The sequence below is a fragment of the Perognathus longimembris genome, chromosome 10 (genome assembly GCF_023159225.1).
Source record: "Perognathus longimembris pacificus isolate PPM17 chromosome 10, ASM2315922v1, whole genome shotgun sequence".
In the NCBI taxonomy this organism is placed as follows: domain Eukaryota; kingdom Metazoa; phylum Chordata; class Mammalia; order Rodentia; family Heteromyidae; genus Perognathus; species Perognathus longimembris.
The window spans coordinates 64,128,875-64,156,841 of NC_063170.1; the positions used below are offsets into that span (position 1 = coordinate 64,128,875).

Genomic DNA, 27,967 nt, shown 5'->3' on the forward strand with positions numbered 1-27,967 from the left:
TCAAAACACAGAGTGTTCCAAGACCTCCATTCCAGGCTCCTCCACATAACTTATAACCTCAGTTTCTGTATCCCTGGAACCAGTTTTCTGGGGAGGGGGGGGGGGTGGAAACAATCCTTTAGATGAACATCTTCTTGAGTTCAGTATGATGGAGTTTAAACAATTTTAATAAAAACAATGACTGTTGAAGAAAATATGGAACTATAAAGTAGGAAGAAGAAAAAGATACCCATGAACTTGTGCCCCCAAACCTGCCCCCCTGTTCATAATGCTCCTTAGCCCTCTTTCTAGGAATAAATTTGCCTTTATGATTATCATGCCATAACCATATGGTTAAATAGGATATATCAAAGGGAGACCCAGCTGTAGCTTATTTTTGTTGCTGGGAATGGATTCTAGGTTATTGTGCTTGCAGAGTACACTATAAATAACCCCGGCCTTTGCACAGGGAGAACCACCATTTGGCCAAACAACAGGACCATGGAAGTAAGAATAAAGCTCCTGTCTCCTGGACCATCTATCCACCTTATAGCAGAAAAAAACAAGGGCCCAGCGAGAGGTCACAGGAGACTCAAGCTTGGGCACTTGGAACGGATCTTCTTAGGTCAGGTGCCAGTGTCTCACACCTGTAATCCTAGCTGCTCAGGAGATTTGAGGATCACAGTTTGAAGCCAGCCCAGGCAGGAAAGTCCGTCAATTAGACTCTTATCTCCAATTAATCACAGAAAAAGACAGAAATGGAGCTGTGGCTCAAGTGGTAGAGTACTAGCCTTGAGCAATAGAAGCTTAAAGATAGCATCTTGGCCCTGAGTTCAAGCCCCAGGACTGATAAAGAAAGAAATAAAAGAAAAGAACATATCTTTTCAACATTACCTCATAGTGAGTGGCCACAAAGAAGTCTTTGATGTTACTTTTGGGTGCTGGAATTGGTGGAAACAACTTGTTCCACAAGTTATATCTGGAAAGAGAATAAAAAAAGGAATTGTGTGTCTATCAGCATTTCTCCTGTCTTTAAATACCAACTCTAAAAATTGTTGGTTTTACAACTAACTGCTTCATAAATACAAAATTTTTACTGGTGAGCAATTCTCCACATCTACATCAGTTGAGGGCCTTAGAATACTGTAAGGCTTTGATCTGGCTTCTGAGTCCACCAACAGAGACAAACTAGCCACTGTTCTATGCATATTGCCAGGCAGAAGGTCTGAAGACAGACTACAGATACTGAATTATTAGCACTATGCAGTTACTTACAGTACTGGTTATGGTATTCCTTCCTGGACTGTGTTAAATCATGGACATTTTCTCATTTCCGTTTCTTTAAACTACCTTCCCCCTTCCCTTCATCCCCTCCCCTGTATGGATGCTACCCAAATATAACAAATATGATAGTAATCTATTCATGAAAGAGCCAACATAAAACATGTTCGTGTGTGTGCACATGCCGGTAGTGGGACTTGAACTCAAGGCCAGTGTGTTGTCCCTTAGCTTTTTTTTCTCAGGGCTGGTGCTCTACCACTTGAGCCACACCTCAAGTCCCAACTTTTTGCTGATTAATTGGAGCTAAGAGCCTTCTGAATGCTCCTGCCAGGCTGGATTCGCACCTGCTCACCAGATCTCAGCCTTGTACATAGCTAGGATCATAGGCATGAGCCAGGTATGGGAGCAGGGGCTGACACCTCCTTAAAGGACATGTTGCTTCTAGAAACCAAAATGGATAGATGGAGTGTATTTATAAAGCCATTTTCAGGTCACAGGATTTGATACCAGATATTCAAGGCATTTCTAGACTCTCTGGTTAACTTCAGAATTATCAATCTTGCCAAGCACCAGTGGCTCTAGGATCCTAGCTACTTAAGAGGCTAAGATCCAAGGTTCTAGATTTGAAGCCAGCTCAAGATTTGAAGCCAAACAGACAAATCCAAGAGATTCCTATCTCCATTGAACTAGTACAAAGTCAGAGTGAAGTGTGGTTCAAGTGGTGGAGCGCTCGCCTTGAGCATAAAAGCCAAGCGACAATGCAAGGCTCTGATTTCAAGCCCCAGTTCTGGCAGGCACACACATGTGCATGTGTGCACACACACACACACACACACACACACACACACATACACACATCATCCACTCTGGCCAGGTGGCAGATGATCCAGGTAGAGTTGGCCCCTGATTATTGAGACTCGTCATGTTGGGGAATGGCGGTGATGTCAACCTCTGATGAGCTGTCACCTTTTACCTGGGATATAACAAGCCTACCTTGATGGCTTAATAAAGACAACCTGGAAATAGAGCGCTGGCTCATGTGGCACTAATCGCCTTGATCAAAAGAAGCTCAAAGTGCTTCTAATTTTGTGGCTGTTACTTTCTATTTCCTTTGGGAATTGCACTACCAGTATGCCCACTTCATTAGAAAGCTCTCATAAAGAAAAAGCAGATAAGGGATAGGGCCCAGGCCCTGAGTTCAAGCCCCAAGACCAGCACACACATATACAAAAAGACAAGCAATTACTAAATGAAGTATTGAAAGGGAAAAACTTCTACATACATGAATTTCTTGTCAACAAAGTTGCAGTGGGCTATGTAGTGGCTATGGACCTGGTCTAGTTTCTGGACATCATGAGCCAGTGCTCGGCACTTTTGATTTGGTGTCCATGTACCTCAGAAAGATCCGACACAGAAAGGCTTTAAATCCCACGTGATACTGAGAACCTTCCATCTCGTGTACACTTAGCAAGGCTTCAGAATACCATACTCAGATACAGCTGGAAGCAACTAGGTGTAAGGAATACCTACATTCTGCAGACGAGGAAGAAAATGAACGAGAGGATACAAAACGTGGCGGTGAGCGCTATGGGAAACCATCCTGCCCAGGGCGCCTGCTCGTCATTCCCTGATTGGAGAAAAGAGACAGAGTGAGACTTAGAATCAAGGGAAGATAAAGGAAGTGAAAACATTTCAGACATCACATAGCCTGGGTGTGAGTTCTAGAACCTTAAACAACGCTAGACACGTAGTTGAACTTCCCTGAGCCTGGCATGGACTCATGATAACAAGGCCATGTTGAAGCATCAAGCATTCGTAATTCAACCAGCTAGTATTCTCGAATCTCTTCCTTCTACTGTTTCCTGAGCCCTGGAGCTCATCAGCTTTGGGTTAAGAATAAGGTTTTGGGATGACAAAGCCACAAAAAAAAAAAACAAACCCTAGAGTAACCTGGTTGTTTTACAGTAAAAATGTTTTGCCAAGGTGGAAATGGGATTCTTGAGACGTATGAGAAAATACAGTTAGCAATAAATGCCATATGATCTTGATGATCTCCCCCATTGCTCCTCTTACATAGCCAGGAAAGTAGAAGAAAAGCCATCATGATCAGTACTCTGAAGGTTGAGCGCACATCACCCTAGTCTCTGAATTGGTTCCTGACCCATACTCCAGGGACTGCTTCTTTGGTGGGTGGGGGGGGTTCTTAAAGGATTGCTGTGCTCTATGTGAGACTTGTTTAAAGCAGTCAGTGCGGGCTGGGATGTAGCTCAGTGGCAAAGCGCTTGCCTAGCAACTGCAACATCCTGGGTTCGATCCCCAGTACTGAAAAAGGAAAAACCAATAATAATAATAAAGAAGTCAATGCTCCTACAATGGATGGATGGTTTGAGAAAATGTAGGGCCATACAGTGAGACTAAAGGAGGAAAGGGGAGAAGCCCAAAGGTGTAACACCTCTGAAATACTATTTAAAATACTACTTATCCAAACAGATTCCAAGAAATGGAAACATGGGAGGTTTTTTTGGTGGTTTTTTGGTGGTGGTAGTGGTGATATGCTTTCTGTTGTTGTTTTGTTCGTTCTTTTTTTCTATTTTTTTTTTGAAGTGGGAGAAGATGGTCGCACAGAAATGGAGGGAGGGAGGGAGGGAGGGAGGGAGGATGAACAAATGAAGGCATGGTATTCACAAAGCACTATGCATAAAATGAACTATGCAATTTGTGGACAGGGCTGGGAAGGGGAAGCTGGGGAAAAGTCAAGACGTCACTATCTGACTTACGAAACTGTACCCCTTCTGCACAACACCTTTATAATAATAATAAAATTATATTTAAAAGAAAGACAATGTGGTACATATACACAATGGAAATTTACTCATCGATTAGAAAGAATAATGTTATGTCATTTGCAGGGTAATGGATGGACAAATTATGTTAAGTGAAGAAAGCAAGGCTCAGAGTCAAACGGTGCATGTTTTCTCTCATCTACAGAAGCTAGACCTAAAATACAACTGTGGATGATAGCATATTCAGGGCTCAATGCATTTACACACAAACAGACTGACTAAAGGATGGTATACTTAAGGGAGGGATCCAAAGGGATAACTCTTCTGAACAACTCATGTACCATTTATCAAAATTAATACCAGGAAGTGGAAACATGTTTTGAGGGGTGGGCAAAGGAATGGAGGGAGGAAGAGTGAAGAAATACAGTCATTGTATTCAACATACACTATGTAAAAAGTGAACTGCGTAACTAGGAATGGGAAAGGGAAGATAGGGAGAGAACAAAGGAAGGGATAACATTGATCAAGAAGCGTACTCATATCCTGACTTATGGAACTGTAACCCCTTTGTACAACCACATAATAATAACAATTTTACAAAGTGCAAAAATGTCAGTTTTCAGTATCAACCATTGTTAATTGTTAATGGTGTTTTTGTTTAAGGAAACAACCAGAAACTGAGTCTTGATCTCAAGGCCTAGGCACTTCTCAGCTTTTCTCATTCAAGGCTGGAGCTTACCACTTTAGCCACACCTTCACCTCCAGCTTTTCAGGGGATTCGTTGGAGATTTGAGTCATGTGGACTTTCCTGCCCAGCTGGCTTTGACCTGAGAGCCTCAGATCTCAGCTTTCTAAGTAGTTAAGATTGCAGGTGTGAGTCACAGGTGCCCGGCAGAAGACATGTTCTTATTAAAGATCCTGATTCACTTGGAGAGGAGAATTCAGATCCTGAGTCACCTCCCTGAATACATCATGTACTACTCCATTAATTCTCTGATCAAATCCACTGAACAAATATTAGGCTCCCATTAGGCATTTAATGATGTACAAGATACTGTGCTCGGAAGAACGCACATGAACCCTTGTGTCACACAGCCTGTAGTCCATCAGGAAAGAAGTACATTAAGCAGACAACGCAGCAATGATTTCCTGATAAGTTACCAAGGTTAACTTCAAACCACACTATCCCAGGACAAAAAACAAAGTTCGAGTCCTCAATTTTGCCATGAATCATTTCTTTTATAAAAACAACAAATACATATAAGTCAAAATTCCAGTGCTTTGAAGCAGCTTAAAGACTTCCTAAAAGCCCCAAACCTTGTAACATGCAAGTATGAAGAGGGGAGTTATATTTGTATTTAATGAGTGACTCTCACTCTAATCTCTTCCTTTGCTGTCTCCAGGGTACTTACTTAGACATCTCTTCTGCTCCCCAAAGCTCCAATCTCCCTCTCCATCTCTTCCCTTCCGCTCTCCAATATTCTTAGACTCCTTTATCTTGAATAAGCCGTGGCTTTGCTCAGCCAAATCTTCTGCCTAACATCAAATACTTTCTTACGTTAGCCTAATTTCTTGGATGAGAGGATCCAGGTGTATCATTTTCCTACTTTTGCAACTGTCTTTAAAATCACTGTTAACGTCTTCCTAGACTAATCCAAAAGATTCTCGGGGTTGTTTCCCTGGACTCTATTTTTCTTAATCTCCTTTCCGCATTGTCCGCCGCTGGTGGCTGAGCCCACACTGGCTGGCTGAGCCCAGGTGGAAACGGAGCCACGCGTGCTTTGACTCCGCCTTCATGCTTTCAAAGCCTCCATTCCTTTAAATTCTCCACTGGCTGGAAGGGGAGCTGTGGCTCCAGCGGTGGAGCAGCAGGCTTGAATAGAAAAAGCCAAGCAGGGGCTGGAGGCCCTGAGAGAAAGCCCGGCGCTGGAAACAGAAAGAAAAATGCAAAATACAATTTCCCTGTCAACTAGCCTTTCTGACTCGCTCATCCCTTGGTTCTCCTGTGGTCTGTTTTCCAATGCTGAAAAAAGTGTCTTTATCACAGGTTAGCCTTTAAATTCCACACACACAAAAAAAATCTCCTCCCAAGTCTTCATTCCTGGCACGCAGCAACTCCAGGTCTAAATCACAAACCATGCACTGATACTATACCACTGAGTGCTTCTCAGAGCTGACCACAGTCCAAACCAGATCTATGATAGGCTTTATTTCAAAACAACTTCTCCCCCTGACTTTTGCATTTCAAGCCTCTGACCCCCAAATCCTTAAAGCTACCTTGGTTTCCCTTATTCTCCCCAGCCCCGCCCCCTTTCTTCACCTCCTTGGTTTACTACAGAAATGTAGGAGCCGTAAGCTTTGGGCTCCTGCCAGGTCTGGAGAGCTGGATTCTAGACCCAGTTTTCTGCTTTCCTTGACTCACACTAAGACATCTGTAACACATTCTCCAGGGCCTTCTCATGTGGCTCCATGGAATTCTCCATAGGGAAGCTCTGGTTTAGGATCCTGTCCTGCCTGCCCTAGCAGTTAAACCCAAGTGTGTGGGCCCCTCTTTAATGAAAGCGGTTGCCTTGCAAATGGCGGATTTCCCACTAGGTGGTACCAAGTTGCTTTATTTAAAATAAATAAATAAACCTATGCTTACCGGGTGCTTTTTGACTGACTCCCACCTGTAATCCTAAGCTACACAGGTGGCCTAACACCTCAGGATCCAGGTTCAAAGCCAGCCCAGGCAAAAAGGAAAGTCCCTGAGATTCTTATCTCCAATTTACCCCCAAAAAGCTGGAAGTGGAGCTGTGACTTAAGTGGTAGAGTGTTAAGTCTTACATGAAAGCAGATCAAGGAGAGTTCTATGGTTGTGGGTATACTATTAAAGAAAAGCTTACTTGTGAAGTGTGTTTATGTCTACTATAAATAAGCATTAGCTGCACTTTGTCAAATGGTAGAAAAACACATCTTTAGAGAAACAAATCTTGCCTTTTTTTCCCCAAATCCCCAAATGATCAATAAGGATTCTAGAGTTCACGCTTGATTGTTTGGATTTGAACTTGGCATCTTGTGAAACTTTGTTCTGTTGTGTGTTTTTTTAATGGCATTTGCTCATTGCTAATACAAAGAGCACCTGATTCCGCTGGCACATCCTATGTGTCTGTCTTTTCTTCCTGCTTTGATTCTCTGAATAACAGCCTTAGGCTGCTTCATGTGCCCCATCTCTGAAGCCAACCATTCTCGCCTCCATTGTTGCAAGTGTCTGAATAAGTACATTCAGCATGTCTGTAGATTCACCAAGGGACATGTCAGAAAAGAAAAAGTCCTGCTGTTTACAACGAAGGGACTGAGAGGACAATGTATGGGCTCCTGAAGAAAGAACAAGCAGTGTTGTAAATACAGTGGGGTTTGGGGTGTCATAGGCTCATTCACCCTTCTGGCTCCCATTGTGAAATCTCCAGGCTGATATGTCAAGTCCTGATAATACTACCGTTGTCTTCTGACTATGATTACAAAAATCTTTGCAGTTAAACCACTCCCTGGATTATTGAGTTCCTCTCTTACTTTGAGAAGTGAAGGTTCTCTCTGAATTAGCAGAAAAAGAGAGGGGCAACTGATTTCTTTTCAATTAAAAGAAAACTTATTCATATATGCAGGGTACTAGGTGGGAAGCCAAGTCCTGATTATTGTTTGGAAGGAGTTGTCCATGAGTCTTTTCTCCTGGTTTGCCTCTCTGACAGGTGCTCCCAGAAAGCCAAGTCAGAACAAAATTCAAACCCAGAACATAGGTGAGCAGTTAGCTTCCTTGCAAAGTAAATCTAAGCTGGCTGGGGAGTTTAGTGAAAAAGAAAAAGCTGGGCTGGGATGTAGCTCAGTGGCAAAGCGCTTGCCTAGCAAGTGCAACGTCCTGGGTTCGATCCCCAGTACCAAATGTATCCAATGCCTAATGTATGAAACTGTAACCTCTCTGTACATCAGTTTGATAATAAAAATTTGAAAAGAAAAAAGAAAACACAAAAAAATACAGTTAAAAAAACCCAACCAAAAAAAGAAAAAGCTATCCCATACTCAGTGCTGAATGGAAATTACTTGTAAATTATCCACTCATGAGTTACCAGTTTAAAGAGAGAGAGAAGAGAGGGGAAGGGGGAGAGAGAGACAGAGCGAGACAGAGAGAAAGAAAGAGAGAAAACAACTCATTATAAATGATTTTGCTAATCCAGGCACCAGTGGCTCATGCCTGTAACCCTAGCTACTCAGGTGAGATCTGAGGATGGAGGTTCAAAACCAGCCAGGGCGCAAAAGTCCGTGAGACTTTTATGTCCAATTAACCTACAGAAAATCAGAAGTAGCACTGTGGCTCAAGTGGTAGAGCACTAGCCTTGAGCTGAAGAGCTCAGGGACAGTGCCCAGGCCCAGAGTTAAAGCCCCAGGACAGATAAATAACAGAAAAATATAAAATAAATGATTTTGCTGCAGGCAGAACAGGGGAACTGGGCCCACAGACATGACACACAGTTTGGGTTAAAACACTTGCGATTCTATAGACTTGGACCTTTTATTTTTTTTCAAAATAAGATTTCATGAGTCCAGTCCCAGGACTGGGTAGAAAAAAAACATAGAGGATTAGAACTCTTTCTGTGGCTCAAGGGTGACTGCTGTAAGAAAGGAAGTCACAGGCATTTCTTTTGAGAAAGATGATAGCTCGCTCATTTAGCCATGCTGAGACCAGTGTTTGAAAAGGAAGTCAGACAGTTTGTTCCTCAGAGATGGCCACCATACTCTCTACCTCATTGCTAGGTGCTTTGAAGATAGAACCAGCTTAAAGCACTTGGGGAATTCATCTGGCTAGTCCCTGTGGCTTCTGCTTCCATTTCTTTTGGCCTCTCAGCCAATTGGTCTTGCAGATGAGCCAGGACCTGAACTTCTGTTGTCCGAGGCTCTAGGATATACATGAGCTAGGATGGGATGGATGGAAGCAATGGAGAGAAACAAGGAAATATCTAAGTGTTGGACCAACTTAGTCCTACCCAGCTCTGCCTCTGACTGCCTTGGGAGGCTTGTGAAATCTTGGGTGCTGTAGTCCCTCCAGCTTCAAAATTCTATCATTGATGTAGTCGAGACACATAGTTCTCAGGAGACAAGTTTGATTTGGAGGCCTTTTCCACCTTCAATGCTCATAAAGGTATGAATTTTCAATGCATCTGTATCGATTTTGAATCAGACTTCAGATTCAATCATGGATTTTTCAGGGAAAGTGCTAATTAGTAAATTAATGGGATTCTTCTAATGAAAGCAACCCCGCTGCATTATCAAGACCAGCAGGTAGATTTGGAAGAACTTTAAATGGCACCAACAAGGCTGGATAATTGTGAGGATATCAATGTGATGTCTGTGATTCAGGGTTTAGCCAGCATCCTTCGGCTTTCCACTGGATGTAGAATAAAGGGCTTCCATCACACACAAACTTTTGTGTATGAGACCTTTCCAAGGCAGCTGTCAAATAGACTGTGGGCCATCCCTGGTTTAGGGAACTCTGAAATATAAGAGCAGCAGAATGCAGCCTGAGTGAGTGACACATAGAGAAATCCAAGAGCCACTCTAAAGAACATACTCCTCAAGAAACTGGGTTCAAGTGGACCAAAGTACAGAGGAGCAGTGGAGACTGGAGCGGTGTGTAGCTGGGCATGCCTGCTGTCTGTATGCTTGAGATCCTCACTACATCCCCTAATGCAATGTTGGCTGTCTGCATCACCTCCATTGGGCTGAGACTTGGAATGTGATGAGTCCCTGCTCCTAGCAATTTTCTTTCCTTCTGTCGGCTTTCCAGAGAGTTCCAGGAGCCCCATGCCTTCTGCAGCTCCCATGCACCCAGAACTCTCTTCTGGAAGGAACTGTTACACCTGTTCTATGCCCCTGCTAAAGCAGCAATGAGCTGGTCGCAGGTATCACATAAGAAGTGAGAAGCAAGAGTGACAAAGTTGTGCCTTAGCTCTGTCTCTTGCTGCCGAGAGGACATTGAGAAGGCCATCAGCTTTGAAATGGGAAGAAGGAACGGAGGAGTTAATAAACATACTTACTATGATTAGCATTAAATGCATTGCACCAGGGCAAAAGCATCAAGATAATGTCCCTAAATCCCCAAAGAAAGACCAAAATTGGTGTGCTGTCACAATCATTAAATATGCAGAGTAGTAATAAGCTCAGTTTAGGAAAGACCAACACCAAATATCCCAGAGATCGGAGAAGATAAAGAGGCATAAGGTATGAATAGTCCTAGCCCTGGAGGATCTGTATTTAAATAAACATGGCGGATAACGGAGAGAAACAAATGAGCCAAGAGTATTCTGAAGAAGTGGATGAAAACGATCCTGGGTCTGGGCATGGATGGATGGTGATCAGGTCCAGAGCCAGCAGAGCTTTTCTTTGTGCAGCCCCCATCTCCTGCTGAGGAGGCATGGCCTGGCCTTTGGCCTCAGCCATCCCAGATGGAATAAGAGCCAACAGGTCAATAGAACATCCTAGAAGTTAGGTGTGGAGCCAATTGTGCCATGAGATTCTAGGCCTAGGCTACCACTCACCAGCTGTGTCACTCTGGGAGCTCTGGGAGTCTATCTTCCACCTACACAATGACTAAAGTCATGTGTGTGCAGAAGTTTACATCCGTGAACTTGCCTAGCCCAGGCTCAGGCCCAGTGATAAAGGTCCCATTGGCAGGTATGTCACGAGGCAGAATTCAGTCATGGGAAGGGGATGTGCCAGCAAGAGAGGGTAGTTGTGCCAGAGGACTAATGGGAATTCAGTGCTCCTGGCATGTGAAGACAGAATCTGAAAGCTCTGTGTTCACCCTCCTTCAGGGCAGTGGGACAAAGGCCTTTCTGCCCCCAGCTGGTACCAAATGGTGATGAGCCCTGGAAAGGTCAAGCCCACCTTGACATCCCAAGAGTTTGGGTGAAAGAAAGTGTTTCAATCAGCCAATGACAATGTTTACCCATCCTACATACTCCATGTAGAGAGAAAAACCTAGACTCACATTGTGAATGGTTTTTCTCTTCCTACTGGGTCACTTGTGATAAAATTTCCAGCAGTTTTCACACTGTGTTGAGCCAGAACCTTCCATCTCTTGCCCTAGGAAAGTTTTCAAAGGCCTAGAGAAAGCAAAGGTGGCCCCTTCTACCATGTTTTCCTTTCCTGGTTTGTTCCTTAGCTCACTATAGTGAGAATTCTAGAAAGATAAAGCTGGAGGCGCATGTCTGTCATCCTAGCTACTTAGCAGGCTGAGGCCTGAGGCCTGAGGTTTGAAGCCAGCCTGGGCAGGGAAGTCAATAAGAGACTCTTATTGCCAACGAACCATCAAAACAAGCGAGAAGTAGAGGAGTGGCTCAAGTGGTAGAACATAAGCTTTGAGTGAGGAAGCCAGGCAAGAGTGTGAGGCCTGGAGTTCAAACTGAGGAACAGTGCACAGGTGCATGCATGCATACACACATATACTCACACATACTCAAAGACAATGCTGGTATAGACGAGACACAGACAGAAGGGGGTGGACAGGGACAGAAATGCAGGCACAGAAGTGAGAGGGAAATAATTTGGAGCTCCAGGATCTTGTGTCCCTCCATAATCTTTTGCTTCCACAGGTCCTAGAGGAGCTAGTGGGTTTCCTAACACAGCCATCATGAATATCCATCAAAGGGGAAAGGCGCAGGAGTTTCCTTTCAGGAAGCTTTCCTTCCATCCCAACCCAATCCCCAACATGCCACACCGATTTTCTGTTTCAGTCTCTTTGCCTTCAGTCTTAACATTCTAGGCATATCACCCAACTCTGGGACCCAGAGCTCAAACCGTGGCAGGACATGAAAACTTTCCGCAGGTACAATGCATGGTTGCTGAAGGTGCTCCGTGGAGAGCTCCAGTGATGTGAAAAGTGGGTGAATGTTGCTCTAGTCCCCAGGGGTAAATGCCATGCACCTCAAGCCTGAAAAAAGCTATTAAGAAACAGTTTCTCACTTATCCCTCATTCCACCATAACACAGATCTTGGCCATCAGCTGTTGCCTTTAGTGTGATTAGAGCAAAAGGCCATTCGTTGTTCCTTTGAGGGTGATTCTCATGATTATGGCCGTGACCTGTCACTGACAAACAAGACTGAATCAGAACCAAAGATGTAGCTACAAAGAAATGCAGCCAGCATGCCCATTACCACGGGGAAGGTAGAGAAATGTATGTTCATCATAGCTTATTTCACACATGGCATTAGAACATCCTAGAGGGGAAGGAAGAAAAGATATAGACTTCAGACAACAAAAAGCTTCACGAAGACCAGCATCAAGGACCTAGAAAATTTCAGTCAACAGGAAAGATAACAAAAGAACAGAAGAATCCGGAAGTTAAGACAGTTTAAAAAGGAGGAAGACTTGTAAAAATTGGGAAGTTCAGCTCTTAAGACCGAAGCCTGCTTCTGAAAAGCAGTAGATAACAAGTATAGATAAATGCAAGGGCTGCTCTATTGCTTCTTGAAAATAATCCACGCTCTAGAAGTCCTAGGCTAGGAGGATGGGCTGAACGCAGCACCGTTTAGCGCAGGCAGGGTGCTCTTGCTCATTGTTTCCTCTGTCCCCAGCGGAAATGCCCTCCTCCTCCCCTAACCCAACCTCATCGGATTCATGGTGTGTGCCATCCTTTATGAAATAACCTTGGGCTATAATGGGTTAATTAGTTAGCTGAAGCTATTTTAATTTGCTAATTGGCTCCTATGTCACCTATTGGAGAAAATTAAACATTAATAGCCACTTCTTGGCTGTTTGACAACTACCGAGTCATTTAATATCTCTATTCCTTCCTTACCTTAATTAAAATATAGGGGGTGGACTTAATATCAAAAGAAGAGATTATATTTGAGGGGGGCTGGGGAGAGTAAATGGAAGAGGAAGGCTGGGGGGGGCCACTTATGGGCTTGGTAGGAAAGGAGGAAATGAATGTAGCAGCCCAATTGCCCGGAAGACTGCAAGCCGGGCACAATAATGGCTGCACCCACCAGGGGTGAAGGAAGAGCCAAGCAGAATGTCCCCGAGGGGCTTGGGCTTTCTATTATGTTTATTAATCATCTTGATGAAAAGGAAAGTCTGCATTGATTAAATTCACTAATGATCCTAAGCAGGGGAGCAGGGGAGTAAATTCCAGAAAGGATGGATTTATAAGGTGAGTGCTCATATTAATCAGCCCGTCTTCAGGAAATGGGTGGCAGTAAATGAAATGGGATTTGCTGAAGATAATGCCAATGAGGTACACCTGGGAGGAAACGGTAATGAGGCCAGATCCAAACTAGAGAGGCGAGAATAATGGCCAGGAAGGAGCTCTGAAGAGTACATAGTAAGTGATGGGGGGGGGGGGGTTGGTGAGAGTGCGCATGAGTGCACCTGCCACTACTGGGACTTGAACTCAAGGCCTGGGTGCGGTCCCCACAAGATGTTCCCCAGGGGGAACAACACAAATCCAGACCAGGAACCAAGCCAGGAGAGGGTCCGTGCTGAGAAAATGGTGTGTCACCTAAGCGTCATGGGCCTCCCAGAAAACCCACAGTGGTTGAGGAGGCAGAGGCACCCGTGGAGAGCAGAGATTCTAAAGTATTTCGGGACCCTCGAGGGAAGGGCGCCCTTGCGGGCATGGCGGTGTAAGGTCACATCAGTGCGGGGGACTCACCGGCGTGAACAGGCTGGCTCCACGCGCTCCAGAGCCCCGGCTCTCGGCATGCGGAGCTCACCGTGGCCCGCACTTGAACGGAATACTTGGAAATAGCATGGGTGGTTGCGATGAATTCGTTGGTTGTCACTTTTTCCATCTAGATGTGGGGAGGGGGGCGGGGAATAGCATTCTAATAATCTCTAGACACATCGTTTATGCCAATGGCCACCTTGCAAGGTCATTTGGAGGTCATACGACTCACTGTGCAAGAAGTAATTTAAAATCCATAGGAGACATTAATTCGTTTATTCCCAGATGTGATAAGCCACAGTCACCCTTCAGAGAAGGCTCCTTGCAACCAAAATACAGGATGTGGTCAATGGTAAAAGTCTAGGCAATGTAAGCTAGGCCCAGTTGATGTGGATTAAGAGGCTGGTGGAGCCTCTATCAGTATTTATAGTCTCCTTGGTCTGAAGTGACATTCCTAAACAGTACCACACAACTCCCATCCTATTCCCCCTACCTATAACCACAGCCTAGTTTAGCCCTTCCTGTTTTGTTTTGTTTTTTTTTCTAATTTGAAATAAAGTATCATTATGTAGCTCAAGCTAGCCTTAAACATTTTTAATTCTTTCTGCCTGGGCTGGGATTACAGGCATGTACCACCACATCCAGCTTCTCCTTAGACTGCATCAGTAGCCATTAACACACCTCCCTGTGTCCACTGACCCCTCCCACCACCCCATGGGGCTTTCAACACTGCTCTCAAAATTATTCTTCTACTCTGTAAATGTTGTCACAAACCTTCAGTGCTTCCTGTTGCCTACCACCATGTGTGTTGTTTGTTTGTTTGTTTTTTGCTTGAACTCCCGGCTTGGTCTCTGTCCCTGAACTTTTGGTACTCAAGGCTAGCTAGCGCTCTACCACTTTTGCCACAGCATCACTTCCAGCTTTTTCTGAGGAGTTTATTGGTGATTAGAGTCTCACAGACTTTCCCACCAAGCTGGCTTTGAACTGTGATCCTCAGATCTCAGCTTCCTGAGCAGTTAGAATTACAGCATGAGCCACTGACACCAGGCTAGGACCATTTTTAAGAGAATTTTTTCTTTTCCTCTCCCTCCTTCCCTTCCTTTTCCTCTTCTTCCTTCTCTTCCTCTTCTTTTCTTTCTGTAGTACTGGACATTAAATTCAAGGCCTTATTTTCACTCAGTTTTCTTAGTTGGCTGGCAGCTGACACTTTATCACTTGAACCATGCCAACCACAAGCAAGAAAAATAAAAGATTTTACCTGAAAATAATCATTCTTTGCATTACAAATTTTTACTTCATAATCAAAACACTGGGCTGGAAAGGCAGAAACTGGTTTCTCCCAATGGATAAAGAGGCGAGTTCCTTGAATCTCAGCTGTGATGTTCATTGGAGGGTTTACTTGATCTGGGTTAGAGAAAGGGAGCTCAATGTCACTTATTTAGGCTCCAGGAATTGATACCTCCAAACCACTCACTCTTCTCAAGGCATTTCTAACACATGGTCATCTCAAGATTTACTATCAGTTCTTAGTCTACTGATTTCCAAACCACAGGACACTGGGGACTTCTACGGGGCTCATGTATTGTGACAATGGAAAAGAGACCACCTTCTGTACATTACAGAGCTGACCACTCCAAACACAAGTAATGGATTGAACCCCTTCCCTCATCTCTTCATTACAAGACTCACTCCATCTTTCCAAGTTAGAGCAGGCCTGGATAAGATTGCCCAAAGACAGAGAATACCCTGTAGCTCAAAACCAGCGCTACCACAGTCCCCTTGTGTACGTGTGGTCCGGGACAAGTCACTTCCCCTTTCTTGGTTGCATTGTTTCTCTTGTTTTGTCTATTAATTAATGTGTTTGTTTGCTTACTTATTTATTCTCATTTGCTTACTTACTTGTTTACTTATTTTGGTGCCAATCTTGGGGCTTGAACTCGGGGTCTGGACACTGGTCTTGAGCAAATTTGCTCAGGGCTAGCACTCTACCACTTGAGCCACAGCTCCACTCCCAGCTTTTTTTTTTGAGTAGTTTATTGGAGATAAGAATCTCACAACCTTTCCTGTCCTAGCTGGCTTCAAATCACAATCCTCAAATCTCAACTTCCTGAGTAGCTAGGATTTTCGGGTGTGAGCCATCAGACTTAGCTTGGCTTCTCTTATTTAAAAAATACATTTTTATCTGTATATTAATTGTACAGAGTGAAATGTTTTGGCGCAATCTTTCCACATATGTACATAAAGTTAGGTTTTGTTGTTGCTTGTTTTGTCTGTGAAAGGGAGCTAGAAGCTTCTGTTTTCTTGTACATAAAGAATGGACAGACCTGTGTTTGTGCTTACTTATACCTGTTACATTCTTTCCTCAGAGCTCTCCCCTGCTTGTCTTAGGACTGTGTAAGGGGAGCGAAAATGACTCCTGAATGAGTATCTTTGTTTTAGATTAGATGACATAGATCTCACAATTAGTGAATCACGGGAATAATCTTAGAATGACATCACTGAGTCAGCTATTCTCCCAGAAGAAAATGCTTAGCCAAGAGAACACTTATGGCTTTTTTTTAAGCAATTCTAGGAATTGGCCTCAGTAAAATAAAAGCCAGCAAATAAAATTTCTGCAGAGTGTTCCAACCCATATCCAATTCTACATTGTCCTTGTCTCTCAGGTCTTCTCTGCATCTGTTGACTATTTTCATGAAAGTGACACTTTTAGATTACCTAAGAAATAAACAATGGAAGAGATTCATACAACCTTTTCAGCAAGGTTTAGGATTCCTCAAAAACAAAGTCCTACTCCATGTGATGTAGATACGTCAGAACTGAAATCATGCCCTTGGAGTCCCTTTAAATGCCCTTTAAATCATGCCCTTCATGCATTTACTGCAGACTTACCCAGGCACTACTCTAAGTCATTCTTACACACAAAAACCCCTCACTTGTCCCCCATTTCCTATGTCAGAAGACACAGTGGAATGAGCAGCTTGACTAAAGTAACTCCACTGGTCAGTAGAACAAGCTGCCTGGATGTCCCCAGCCAATGGAAACAACCATTCCACAGAAGTCTTGGCTGTTAATCACCAAGAATCTGTGTGAAATACTCTGGATATGTTTCATGAACAGAAGTATCTTGGACACGCTGGGTGCTAGTGTCTTGTGCCTGTTATCCTAGCTACTCAAGAAGCTGAGATCTGAGGATCACAGATCAAAGCCAACCCAGGTCGAAGAGTTCTCATAAGACTGGTCTCCAGTTAACCACTCCAAACCCAGAAATGGCGCTATGGCTCAAGTGGTAGAGCACTAGCCTTGAGCAAAAGAGCTCAGGGACAGCGCCCAAGCCCTGAATTCAAGCCCCACAACCAACAAAAATATCTAGGACAAAAAGGATGACTTTCTGTTTGGAGAACTGAGTACTAGACATGAGGGTAGTCATTAGAACTCAAGAACATTTAGAGGTGGGCCAGCATGGTGAGGAGTTCTGGTGAATCCATGAGGAATTGGGGAGTGGGCTGAGATTGGTAAAGAGGCCTCAGGATGGGAATCCTGGCTGCCTTTGGGAGCCTTGTGAGGGGACAAAAAGCATAGAGTGGTTCTGGCTAGAAAGTGATCTATCAGTTACAAGAATTTCATGAATTCTTTCTATGACAATGGGAGATGAAATGGGCTTCTTTAATTAGTGGGTTCACTATTCCTGGCTCAGACATCCTGGTAGAAATGTTGCCATCAAAGGGACATTTTACAATGAGTGGGGATTTTGTGTGTGTGTGGTCAAACCTGGACCACAGAGGTCAGAGTAGAAGCTATGACTGACACCTTATAGATAGTAGCCAAGAATAATGAGAAATCACATTACAATGTTCAGGATAGACCCCCTTTATCCAGCCAAGAGTTTAAGTAAGCTAAAGCAAGAAACCTGCCCAAGGCTTGTCCAGCATGGATTAGATGCTAACGTATCCTCAGAAAAGAGATCCCACCTTTTCTAGTGCTGTGATTCAAATGTTTCTACATGGGGACAAATCCTGCTTACCAATGGCATGTAGAGCAAAGAGCTGATCGAAGGGCTGAATGGTAGCCTGCTTGCTTGAGCCGTTGACGTGCACTGCAAGCCACTCGTGGCCTCTGCTGTGGATGAAAGTCTTGGGGAACCAGCACGCGGTATTTCGGTGCAGTGCGTCTTTGCTGTATGCTTGGCACTGTTCTGTCATAGAGCCATACCTAAATTGGAACACTCATGAGTCTTCTAAGAAACAAATTCATTTGCAAATGTAAAATTAGATACTAACCTATAATAGAGGAAGTATTGTACATCATCAGGGGCACCCTTGCCAGCAAGCCAGGCACAACGCAGAGAAACTCGGTAGGGCCTTAAGGCCGTGGAATTATCTGCCACCATGGTGGTGGTGGTAGTGCAAGTTAAATTGACAATGGAGGTTCCAGGTGACCCTAAATGGTGGGAAAGAAAAAGAGCTAAACATTGCCCCGATCGATGCTGCATGTTGTTACTTTTGAGACTCTTCAAAATCCAGCTTTACCAGAGGGAAGAAACTAGAGTTATCCAGCCCGTGGGGCTGCTGGGAAGTGGTAGAGCCTGTAAGAGTTCGGGGTCTCCTGGGAGACGTTCTGGTGATGAGGTTCATAACCTCCAGGAGTACAGTAGAACCCCGGGCCCTACTTCCTCATCTCTGTTGCATTGCACTCATGAAGTGAACAGTTTGTTTACTTTTACTTTTTTGTTGGTCGTGGGGCTTGAACTCAGGGCCTGAGCACTGTCCTTGAGACTTTTTTTTTTTTTTTGCCCAAGGCTAGCTAGATCTCTACTACTTTGATCCACATCTCTACTTCCAGCTTTTTTTAGTGGTTAATTAGAGACAAGAGTCTCACAAATTTTCCTGCCTGGGCTGCCTTCAAACCTCGATCCTCAGATCTCAGCTTCCTGAATAGCTAAGATTACAGGCATGAGGCACCATGTGAACAGTTTTGCTCTGCTATGTGTTACCCCTGTGCCTTACTGCACAGCCTAAAAGCAATGTGACTAGCTGGCCATAACTGACAGGAATCAGAAACAACCTTTTCTCTCTATAAAGCGATTGTCTTCAGTGTTTGTTATAGTAACAGAAAGCTGACTAACACAAGAGGAATGAGAAGACAACTGTGACGTTGTACACTCACATATCTCAGCACCTGAAAGCCTGTATCTCCTTTCTTCTCTCTCTCTCTCTCTCTCTTTCTCTCTCTGTGTGTGTACACATGTATATATGTGCGTACTTGGGCTTGAACTCAGGACCTAGGTATTATCTATTAGCTTCCTCACTCAAAACTGGTGCTGTCCCACTTGGGCAACAGTTCTTCTGACTTTTTGGTAGTTATAGAGAAGAGTCTCACAGTCCTACCCAGACTGGCTTTAAACTGTGATCCTCAAACTCACCCTGTGTATTAGCTAGGATTACAGGTATGAGCTACCAGCTCCAACCCCATTCTTCTTTCCGTGTGTGTGTGTGTGTGTGTGTGTGTAATCAGAAGTATCAGTAGTTCTAGGTATCAGAAACACCACCTTCCCGCTTGTAGCCACATAGAGGAGTGGGTATTCTAGCAGGGGTGTCCAGAAGGAATGGGAAGGACTATGGCAGCAAAAAGACCTGGTAGGCCAGGTCAGGGCATAGAAGATACAGCCACGGGTAACTGACTAAAATCTTTAGCTTTATTTTTCCACTCTGCAGTCCAAAGTATATTCTTGGATGCCTGGAGGTCCACTTTACCTGGTGGGGCGTGAAGTTCAGCAGAAACCCAGGTGCTAGCGAGGAGAGAACCCTGGCGCCAAGCGATCGTCTGCACACTTGCTGAGATACCACGATGGAGCGGAATCACACACTTGCTTTCAGTCTTCCTGGTTTCGTACTAATGGCAAAAGCCAACAGCCATGATGCATATCACAAGAGCAAAGGGCCTTGGAGAACTGTTTCTTAGTCAACTAGGCCTTTGACTCCATGGTTGAGATGGCACATCAATAAAACCCAGTGAGTTTTATTAGAACGAATTACAAATGGTTGGAATAATAACCAAATGCCTCAGTGGCCTGTGAATATGTTCTTCTAAAAACAATAAATGAAATATTATCATAATTAAAACACAAGTTCCATTTGATTTTGATCATTCATAGTGGTCTCATTCTCCAAAAGTAATTGCATAGCAGGAAGTTCGTTAAAATTCTACCTTGACTGTGAAACAGTAACACAAGCTTCCTCTCCCTTCACAGGGCTTAGTTGCACACCTAATATGTAGCAGATGTGTTAGGATATCTGAGATGTCCAGCAGTTGCTCAGGGTTGCAAACATAGGAAGTAGATGAACTTGGCTTCAAACTTGCTTTCTCTGACTCTACAGTCTCCTCTGTCCCACTGTTTTACCTGGCTATTTTTCTCCTGTTATTTTTGCCATTTCATAAGAAACATAAAACGAGTGTCTAATGCCCTGTACCTAATAAGTTAGAACATCATCTTCTTAAAGGGAAAAATTTCCCCCAAAGATCAAACACTCTGTACTGTTGCTTATTCACAGATACATGTATCGGTATTTGACAGAGAAATGAGGGTCGAGTGTAAAAAGTCCTTAGAACAGACACTTACATCGTCTTCTTGTGGAGTGTGTATTTTCACATGATATTCTAGATTAACATTCCATTGCTCCTGGTCAGGATTTGGCTCCCACCGTAAAAGAACTTGAGACAAACCCATAAATTTGATGGTGAAATTCACAGGTGGGAGAAGTAAAACTATTGATTCAAAGAAAAAAAAAGGAAGCAATACAATACCCATTTGTACATAAACAGCATTTTAACTTTATCACTCTAGATTCAAATCCAGAGTCTTGCACTTGCTAGCAAGTATACTACCATCAAACTCCATCCCCAGATCTTAACATTTAAACCATATTTTATTGTAATATATATTATTTTCTTATGGAAATTAGAATATGTAATGCTGAAGTGATCTTGGAAGAATTCTTTAAAATGGTTTTATTTTTTAACTTCGCCTGCAATATTTATTTGTTTTTATTTTATTGGATATGAACATTTACTAGATCACAAGTCATTGTATCTGTAGTTCTCAGACTGAGGGTCATTATCTATTAATGAGTTCTGTTAGTAATTTATTACTAGCATGAGTTCACTGTACACAGGGAATTCATTGTGATGTGTCCATTCATGCTATCCACACGCTAGAAACAGAAAACAGCAGGATACATCAGTCACAATGGCAACTGCTTTGTGAGTGTCTTGTTACGATGACATAAGGTTACCTATGTATTTCTTTATGTAAATGGCATGTACTTCTCATTACGAGTCGCAGTCACAAGTACATGTGAGCTGGGTGCCTGTGGTTCATGCTTGCAATCCTAGCAGCTCCAGAGGCTGAGATAGGAGAATCACAGTTTGAAGCCAGCACAGGCCAGATGTGCCATGAGATTCTTATCTCCAGTTAAACACCAAAAAAACCAGAAATGGAGGCATGGCGGAAGTGGTAGAGTGGCAGCCATGAACAGAAAGACCAAGTGAGAGCACAAAGCCCTGAGTTCAAGCCCTGTATTGGCACAAACACGCACACACACACACACACACACACACACACACACACACTATCCACTATCAAACGGGTTTATATTTTTTCTTTTTTGCCACCCTCCACCCAGTGTATTGGTGCTTAATTAGAGATGGAATCTTGTGGACTTTTCTTCTCAAGCTGCCTTTGACGCAGGACCCTCCAAGGATTGGCCTCTTGAGTAATGTGGATTACAAGAGTGAGCCACAGGTTCCCAGCTAACAGGTTATATTCTGATAACAACCAATATTTTACGTTATAAAAATTTCTGAGTTGTGCTGGGTGCTGGCAGCTCATGTCTATAATCATAGCTACTCAGGAAGCTGATATGTGAGGATCACAGTTCAAAGCCAGGCAATGCAACAACTCCCCAAGACTCTTATCTCCAACAAACTACTCGGAAAAGGCTGAAAGTGGTGCTGTGGTTCAAGTGGTAGGGTAATAGCCTTGAGCGCAAAGAGGCTCAGGGACAGCGCCCAAGCCCTGAGTTCAAGCCCCAGGATCAGCACACACACACAAAATCCCAGTTGCGAATTTGCTTTGGAGAAAATCATGCTACTCTTTTAATATTGTGCCAAAAAAAAAGGAGGGGAGGGGACTGGAGAGGAGGAGAGAGGGGAAGAGAGGGAACAGGAAAGGAAGGGAGAAAAAGGGAGAAGAGAGGAGAGGGGAGAGGAGGGGGGCTAGAATTGATAGGAAGGTTCTTACACTTTCTGTCAGGAAGCAAGTCCACTTGCAATATCACGGCAGCCCCCCAAAGAATCAGCAGTGCAGGTGCCATGGTGGTCGGATTCTACACAGGAAACAGGAGAAAATCTGAATCATCTGTCATTTCTAAGCAAAACTCACAAGGCGAGCGTTAACAAGCACGAGGGGCATGTGTGGAAGGATAGGAATAGGGACGTGTTGGACTCTGCTCTTTGGTGGTAGATTATAGCCTGAGGAGAAGAATGAAATTAGTAATTGTAGACCAATCAAGAAATGACCCAAATGAAGGCCTATTGGGGCCACAGTGGGCACAAAGAGATTCTGATTTGACCCTTAAAGGGTGAACTAGAATCCCACACACCTACTAAAGAAGGCCAGTGGGTCCAGAGTACAAATCTGGAATAGAAGAAAAAAAAAAAGAACAGGAAAAGACTGGACTCCAGGAGACCACAGCAGGCCTGGGAATAGGAAAAGTTCTAGGCACAGTGAAGAAAAAATGTAAGCATTTCCTTTTTCATGGATATGAGTCATAGCTGAGGGGAAAAGCTTGGAGGTGAATGGATCTACACAGAGGGAACTGCTTGATCCCCACCAAACACACAACAGCAACACTGAACACCCAAACAAACAACAGTAACAACAAAATCACCAAAAAGCTCACTTAACGAGAAACTTTCCAACTTATCCTATGGGGAAAAAATACTGCATCCAAAAGCAGAAAAAACATTTCTTTCTTGTTTGTTTGTTGCTGGTCCTGGGGCTTGAACTCAAGGCTCTGGCACTGTCCCTGAGCCTCTCTGGGCTCAAGGCCAGCAATCTACCTCTTGAGCCACCATGCCACTTCCAGCTGTTGCTGAGTAGTGTAGTCTCACTGACTTTTCCACCTTGGCTGACTTCAAACCGTGATCCTCAGATCTCAGCCTCTTGAGTAGCGAGGGTTAAATGCATGAACCACTGGCACTCAGCTTGTCATTTGTTTTTGCTTTGAGGTTTTCTTTTTTTAAAAAGAAGGGCAAAGTGGGGGGGGGGTGCAGAAAGGAAACGAGTAGGAAGGGGGAACAAATGCTATTCCATAAATACTATGTGGAAAATGAACTAGGATGCGAAGAAGGGTGAAAGAGAAGGAAGGGGTGACATTGTGCAAAAGAAAAAAAGAAATGTTCTCATTATCTGACTTATAAAATGATAACCCCTCTGTACAACACCTTAATAATCGCAATAAAAATCTATTTTAAAAAATCATCATACTCCGATTTCTTATTTTAAATGAATCCAATAAGAAGCAGACTACAAAAGGACACAGGAGCAAAGTCACACACCTGGTGAAAATAGAAACAGTATTTGTACCTACTTGAAACATGGAAAATGGGAATGAATGGAGACTAGGAAATGTTTATTTTAAAAAAAACTGATTAAAAAGTTGATTAAAAAATGTAGAGAAAGGAAATCATCTTAGCCCCTTGACAGTCATCAGGCAAAGAAAGGCTTGGGATAGCTTGCTGGGAAGTGGCCAAGAGAAACCTTGAACTCAAACCACAGGACCCTCAAAAAGCAAAAAGAAAAGAAAGGTTGAACCTTCCCTCTGTACCTTTTGAATGGTCTTTTTTCTCAAGAGCTTAACTAAATTCAAGGACAAACACTGTGTCTGGGTTTACCCATGATGTTAACTCCTCGATTTGCCACAAAGCATTTCTCACTGCCCAGGAATTCCGGCACAACAATCCGATTATTACTTACACTGGAAATCTTTCCCATGCATATTATGTCTATCCATGCAGGATGTGAACTTGGAAAGTTAAATCATATTCCAAAGCAAAGACAGTTAAATAATGGAACTTGAGGCCCAAACTTACATCTCTATGCTCTATCAACTGGGGGGCTACTGATTTAAATGACCTAGGGTTTTCACTTACAATTTTTATTTAAATGAGTTGGTATTTTCTAACCCCTAATTTGAATTGAGCCATAGGAGTCAGCTTCATTATATGGATAAGTTCAGAAAAGACCACAAGTGCCCTCTTGTCACCCATTTCTTAACTTATTACTTTAGTAACTTCTTATCACAATTATGACTTAAGTTACTGATGAAATGAGAAAAAAAAAAGACGACAAGAATACTAAAAGAATACCCTAGAAATCTTCTTTTTTCAAATGCACTTAAGTGTACCAAGTCAAGGTCTTTCCATGTTCATAAAAATTATCTGGTTTATTTTTCTGTGACAATTCCACATGATATAAAGGATTTTTAAACCTAACCACAGTGTTAACTCCAGAAGTGCTCTTATGTGCTTTTGAAACATTCAACAGATGAGAATTTCAGTGAGTAAAAGGAAAGCATTAGCAATCTACAAAGCCTGAGAAGCAAAGATAAAACATCTTTAACAATAAAGATAATGTCTTCTTTATTAAAGTGAAGTCTTAGGTCAGCATTTCCTGAAGTGATATTAAGTATGCCATCATATTGCACTCATTTTCATTAATAGGAATTGTAGGTCAGGAAAACAACTACAAAATTACTATGTGCTAGTGAATTTTACTGACAGGCAAAGTAAAAAGCCTGTTGGAACCATCCTTGTAAAACATACTAAACATCTGTTTATCCTTTGCAATTAAATTGTTGAAGTAAATAATGACACTGTTCTATATCTCAGTGGGGAGGAAATGAACTGTTTTACATAAGCAGGTACTCTCCCCTTGAAGTTGCCATATATTCTGATTTTATATTTGCTGAAAATAGAACTGCTTTGCAAATATGGACACTCCGTGTTTTTATTTATTTATGGACTACTTGGCTTTAAACTTATTTTTAAATATGGCCCCCCTTTTTTTTGGAATTAACCTCTGATCACAACCTGTTACCTCCCTTTTCCTAACTGGAATTTCAGACCTGCGCCACTATGCCTAGGTTATTAGTTGAGATAGCGTCTTACTAGCAGTTTTTAGCCTAGGCTGAACTTAAACAACAACGTAGCTGGGATTATAGGTGGCCCTATGGCAGCAGGCCTTAAATGTTTAATTACTTTTGTTATAAATCATCACAAGATACATTTTTAAATATATGCTATCCAAGCACATAATGCTTTTCATAGAAACTGAATTGATCTATTGACAGCACGTGATCATTAGATATGAATGCAAATAACAATATATTTATGTGAGCAGATGAATTTCACCACTTGAGTGTAACTAGATCTTCATCATTTGAACTTAGGTTGTCTATTCTGTTACTGCTTTTCCTAATTATTCTCCCCAAATACTCCAGTCTTGGCCTGTGGACACTTAACATGTATGGAACCTCACTGCAGTAATCCTTACTGGAGAAGAAAGAAAGAAATTAGAAATCAGAAAGAAAAAAAAGAAAGAAGGGAAAGAAAGAAAGGAAGAGACTCAAATCCCTCTGGGCCAAAATTTTTCAGCCCAAAGATAAGAATATTATAAAGGCATCAACTGGGCTATATTTCATTGTACAATAATAGAGCCAGTGAACTAACCCTATATCCTAAAATGACCATCTCTTACACTTACCCTTCTCATGGATATCAATTAAACTCCAACTGAAACTCATTAACCTGTGAGGCGAAGATTCAAATTAAACCCAACACAGCGAACACAGGTGGCCTACCTATAATCAATCTTTGAAGAGAGAGCAGAAGCCTGGTTGGCGTGGCATTTCATTGAGTCAGCCCACAAGGCCTTCAGTGCTTTCTAATAATCCAGCTGCATGTGAGGCTTAGGGCTTAAAATCTGAAAGCAAAAAGGAACATCTTTTTCAGGAAAGATATTTCTAGGGGGTTAACTGGGAAGGTTTTAGCCATCTGCAATGGCCTTCCCCGGGGTTGTTGGGAATCACTCAGATTTTGCTGATGTTAGAACTGATAGAAATCCCCCTGCCATTCTTTTTCTAGTGTCTTATTCCTGTCCTTTGGCCTACATTAGTTCTGGCCACACCTAGTTAGAGACTGTACTTGGTGGCTTACTCGAAGAAGCTGATCACAAGATCCATGCTCGGAGAGGCTTGTTTTGGGGCAGTGGGGGTAGGGGTGGGGGTATATGGATGGGCCTTTTTGAACTCAGGGCCTCACACTAGCACTTGTTTTGTTGTTTGGGTTTCTTTTTTTCCACTTAAGGCTACTCCTACATCTCCACTTATGCCTTTTTGCTGGTTGATTGGAAATAAACATTTCACAGATTTCCCTGACCAAGCTGGCTTTTACCCTCGGTCCTCACCGCTCAGCCACCTGAGTAGCTAAGGAATGAGTGGGGCGCATAGTTGCCTGGTCCCTTTGCTCCCTGCTCCCCAATTTTCCCACCTAGGATTTGAGTAAACATTCAAGCAAACAGCAATTGATTAGATATCCAAAACTCTAGTGGTATTTGAGGTTGCAAAAGTGTAACCAGGAGCTACATAGAATCACTTATCTTTTTAATATTAGCTGTACAGGAGGTTTCATTGTGATAATGTCATGTATGCATATAATTTATCCTGATCAAATTCTCACCCCTCCCCTTTATTTCCCTTTCCTTCCTTCATTCTTAAAACAATTTCAACAGGTTTTACAGTTCTGCGTTCACGCAGAAAACAAGTATAAAGTTCTTCAACCGTTCAATCTCATTGCCCCAGCTGTGGGTAGCTCTTGTTAATATAGAAGAGAATATATTCACACAAATAGTGGAATTAAGTTGAGTGTAAAATTCATTACATTGAGTATCAAATACATTATTCATTATATTGGGTGCCATTAATTAATTAATTGAGTATCAAATTCATTGTCAATATGGCTACATAAGCATACTATACAACCTGGGTTATGTAGCAAGACTCTGTCTTTAAACAAAACAACTCCTCCCAAACTTTAAGTATTATTTTAATAGGATTCACCTTGACATGGATTAGCACGTGTGTTATTTAACCACTATATTAAAAAAAGAAGAACATTCTATAGAGAGCCTCCTAAGTGAACTTCTGGTGTAACCTGCCTGGGCAGTGCCAGTATTAATTCTGCTTCAGCTAATAGCAGAGTTATCTGAGGTTTGTTTCCCCTTTCTCTGTAGTAGAAAGATTTCTATGCATTTAGGATCCATTATCTCTCGCTTTTCTTACCTTGATGGTGCAATAAACTTATTACAAGGTACAGCACAGGGCACTGCTCCAGCCTACTCACTGGAAAATGAATTTCACCTTTGTTCCCAGCTAAGCGTCGAACATTTATTCCCAGTTACTGAGAAGTGCGTGGGCAAGCGAGCAGCAGCAGCCGGGCAATGAAAAGGAACCTTATCTCTGGGTGTGTTGTCTTTTCTTTTTTGTAACGTGGAGGTGGGTCTTTGTTCTTTCATCATCACCGTTGTCATTGTTTGAAAGTCACAGGCAGAAGGCAACGCCATTGCAACTTCTTCAAGTAAATACCATGAATTCATAGGAGAGCCTAATTTAAAGAGATACATCCTGTGCAGAGTTCGACCATCTGAGAGCCCTCTCCTCCATTTCCTGCCTCTTTGCCGTGCGTGTGTGTGTGTGTGCTCATGTGCCCAGTGCTGGGGAGGACTTCTGAGCATGGTAAATTGCTGGGGTGGATAAACACGGCTGGGGTCATCTTACATACACTGTGACCATAGTAGGGTTGGCCCGTGGCACAAACATCCCGCAGTTACCGCCCAATGCCTGGGGAGCACACAGCTACCCCGGCATGCTCACACATTGTAGAAGTGACAAGGATGTTCCCGTCTTTGATTTCATTGCATTGCTCATTCTGGGCAATATCAAGGTGAATAACTTCTCAAATATGTACATATATAATATATATTGATATTGCAGTAATATATATATAGTTATCATATATGTATATATATGTATCACATATATGGCTTAAAATGTGAATGCACAAAATGATGTGATGTGGAACCCTCATCCCCAGAGATGTGCACATGGGCCT

At 42.8% G+C, this 27,967-nt stretch overlaps 1 protein-coding gene across 1 annotated transcript; it reads right to left on the minus strand.

The window, feature by feature from the left end:
* Il5ra (interleukin 5 receptor subunit alpha) lies at positions 1-22,110 on the minus strand. The gene is made up of 10 exons (XM_048354928.1): positions 22,038-22,110; positions 20,358-20,503; positions 19,492-19,630; positions 18,019-18,178; positions 17,763-17,950; positions 15,000-15,145; positions 13,730-13,868; positions 2,791-2,887; positions 874-958; positions 1-87 (listed from the first exon to the last, which is right to left on the minus strand). Exons 1-10 carry the CDS (start codon positions 22,108-22,110, stop codon positions 1-3), a joined length of 1,260 nt encoding a protein of 419 aa, XP_048210885.1.
* Positions 22,111-27,967: the final 5,857 nt, after the last annotated feature.